The sequence below is a fragment of the Platalea leucorodia genome (assembly GCF_965183815.1).
Source record: "Platalea leucorodia genome assembly, chromosome: 13".
Lineage (NCBI taxonomy): Eukaryota > Metazoa > Chordata > Aves > Pelecaniformes > Threskiornithidae > Platalea > Platalea leucorodia.
The window spans coordinates 9,193,369-9,196,347 of NC_138835.1; the positions used below are offsets into that span (position 1 = coordinate 9,193,369).

The 2,979-nt window shown below is 41.0% G+C and overlaps 1 protein-coding gene across 1 annotated transcript in view; it reads left to right on the forward strand.

Moving 5' to 3' along the window:
• Positions 1-1,444: 1,444 nt before the first annotated feature.
• KCNG1 (potassium voltage-gated channel modifier subfamily G member 1) overlaps positions 1,445-2,979 on the forward strand; it is a gene marked incomplete at both ends in the record, with an annotated part of 2,912 nt that continues 1,377 nt past the window's right edge. Inside the window, 2 exons of the mRNA XM_082325689.1 lie at positions 1,445-1,567; positions 1,890-1,976. Of these exons, the coding sequence (XP_082181815.1) occupies positions 1,445-1,567; positions 1,890-1,976 (210 nt within the window). The remainder of the gene's footprint in view (positions 1,568-1,889; positions 1,977-2,979) is intronic.

Sequence of the window (2,979 nt, forward strand, 5' to 3'; positions counted from 1 at the left end):
GAGAAATATGTGGCTTTATTTTTCTCCTTCCTCCGTTCCTTCAAGTCAGGCTATCTTTTCTATTCTCCTTTATTTCTTCCTTATTCTTCCCCCTTAGATACGATGCTGTGTGTATCCGAGGCAAAGAACATGTAAATAACACATGTACAGCATCAAATACCATAGCTGCCTATCTGGGGTCTGTGGGCTTGCCGGTTCTGGTTATGGAAAAAGGAGCCACCTTTTATAACTGCAGTCATTAAGTGTGTTACACAGGGGATTAATTTGTCTAATTTATTGTCTCAAACAGGTCGAGAGGCTGGAAGCGAAGAAAGAAATTCTTTTTTCTTTGCTCTGCTGTTTCACAGTTGATGCCTCAGGGTTACAGCGTGTGTCTGACACACACAGAACATTTACATTTCCCTCTCCCCATTTCTTCCCATTGTGTCAACAATGGATGCAGTGGGAGATCAAACCAGTGACAGGGATGAGCTGCCTCCTCATTTTTCCTGGCTCAGATTCAGAGGATAAGTTGTTGCTAACCAACATCATCTGGTATTACAGAAGGGAAAACGGTTAACGGCTCCCATTTATCCATAGTCTTACATCAGTCAATCTTTATTCTCTTTGGGCCAGCCCTGCCTTAGACATAGTTGAGGCAGAGGAGAAAAAGCTTGTTTCTAAATAAAACAACAGTTGCTCTAAGAAAAGGAGCCCTACACAAACATACACCAGGTAGCCCTGTTTTTCCATATCAGACCGATAGCTTGAACTCCCAGTGGCATTATTTCTACTGATGGTATCCTGGGAATACTTTAACAGAAGACCAGCTCTGAGGCCATTAGGAGCACTTCATGTGATGGGGCTGTACGTCAGGGTAATTGCAAGGTCAGCCGTTCCGTACGTTCTCTGGCCAGCATGCTCGCTATCTGAGCCAGCTATCACTCTCCTCACATCCCTTCATTTATCTGAGTCTTGCAGCTTTTCCAGTGGGCAATGGCAAAGTGCCATCATTTGTCATGAAGCTCCACTGATAATCTCAGTATTGGCTAGAATTTCCTAGAATGTAACTTTTTAATACAATTACGTTTCGTGTTAATGTTCTTTCCGAAAAAAAAGACTTTCAGGTCAGCAGGCCTTCGCTCAGTCTTTCTTGAGGCAAGAGACAAACCGAAATCGATGGGAGGTTTATCTGAGTGCAGGCTGCGGGATTGCGTCATTGTCTGCACCCCCCGTTACTTCCAGAGGAGCTGAGAATTGCCCATCCCCTGCCGTGGGGATTTCCAGAGTCATAACTCTGGAGCAAAGACAGAGCAACTCAGCAACACAAGCAAGTATGTAGTGATAAGGCACTGAAAGCTAAACACAGTTAAGATTTTGGCATGGAGAATAAGTTACTTGCCAAATAGCTGTTCTCAAATCACTAGCAATAGTAATAGAGATCCCACTTTGTGATAGGAGCAGGATGACAAAGCTTACCTCTTTGCTTACATCAGGCCAGAAAGTAGTACCACAGCTCTTGGAAGATCTGAATCACGTCTTGTCCGTTCCTGTATATTCCCATAGGCTTTATCCACATGCCCTAAAGGTAAATAAATTAACGCTTTCCTTTTGTACTAAAGAGGATTACAGGTGAGGAATCAGGAAATACCTCTCCATCCAAAGCTCACCTGGGGCACCTGTTTGTACGAGCATGTAAGGAACTGCTCTGTTCAGAGTAATCCCTCTGGGAAGCTTAGGAGCAGGACTGAGATAGTATTTTATTGAAAGTAGCATTGTAAGTCCCCCTGCAGCAAGGAAAACCTGTTGCTCTTAAACTGAAGTGCAGCTGTGTTTTGAGTACTTTGCTGTGTATATTCATGTTTTTTTCTTCTGTAATAGGTACGTAACACTGTTGACGTGGTTTATAGACCCCAGCTTCTGAAGACGACAGTTCTGCGTTTAACGAAGTCACCCTAGCAGGGGTGTATATCCCCAGGGTGCCTATCAAAGGGGAGGTAAGTACAGCCAGGAAAAGAACAAAACTATGTACTGCTACTGAAGCCAATCAAGCGTAATATTTATTACTTTCCTGTGAACTGGAGGCTAGAAAGTCAGAATACTTGTGCATAATTAATATCTGTTTATTGTACAATCTACTTAATAAATAAATACTCTTATCAAATGAAACTCAGCAACTCCATGCATTAAGCTGTGGCTGACTGTACAGATGGAAGATCTAGAAGCAGCACTGTACAACTCTCCTGTGTATGAGCAGACTCTCAGTCTGACTTCTAAAATGCAGTGAGTTAGGGAGGCAAAAAATCTAACATTTCCAGTACCTGCTTTTTATGCCCGTTTGAACTCTGTGGTCACTTCATTCCACAGACTTTACACTAGTGTTGTGTGAGCAGAATTTGAATGTGATTTTCAAAGTCGTCATAGGAATTTTTTGGTTTCCTGTAATCAGAGGTGAAGGCAGCTACTGTTCAATCCATTGTTAGGAGAAAGACCTATTGCTGCACATAGGATAACTGAAATAATATTCCAATGTTTGTGTAGAAATCATGTATTTCTTTGCAATCTTTTGTAAATGAGGCAGTAAAAAGGGAGTTGCCTTGTCATTAAATGTATATGAACTATACAAACATTTAATGTGATCATCAGTATAAGCGGGGTTTTTTTCCCAGAATTGTTTCCATACGGCCTTTTAGAAATTAGTCTTGTACTGTTTTTTACAAGTGTCTATTTACTGAATTACAAGATAAATGACTTCTGATTCTTTCTATGTACTTCATGGTACTAAAATACTTAATATTTTTACGTGTAATAGTTAAATAAAAATATACAATTTCCTTTTCTACAAAATACACTTGAATTCTGTGTTCTTATGTGATACTGTCATAATTTTTATACTTCCATTCTGAACCAGGAATAGCCTGCCACATGCAGGAATTATTCCTGGTTTCCCTCTATATCCACGGGGAACTGAGACCTCTGTATCTGAGACAGGAGAAGCCC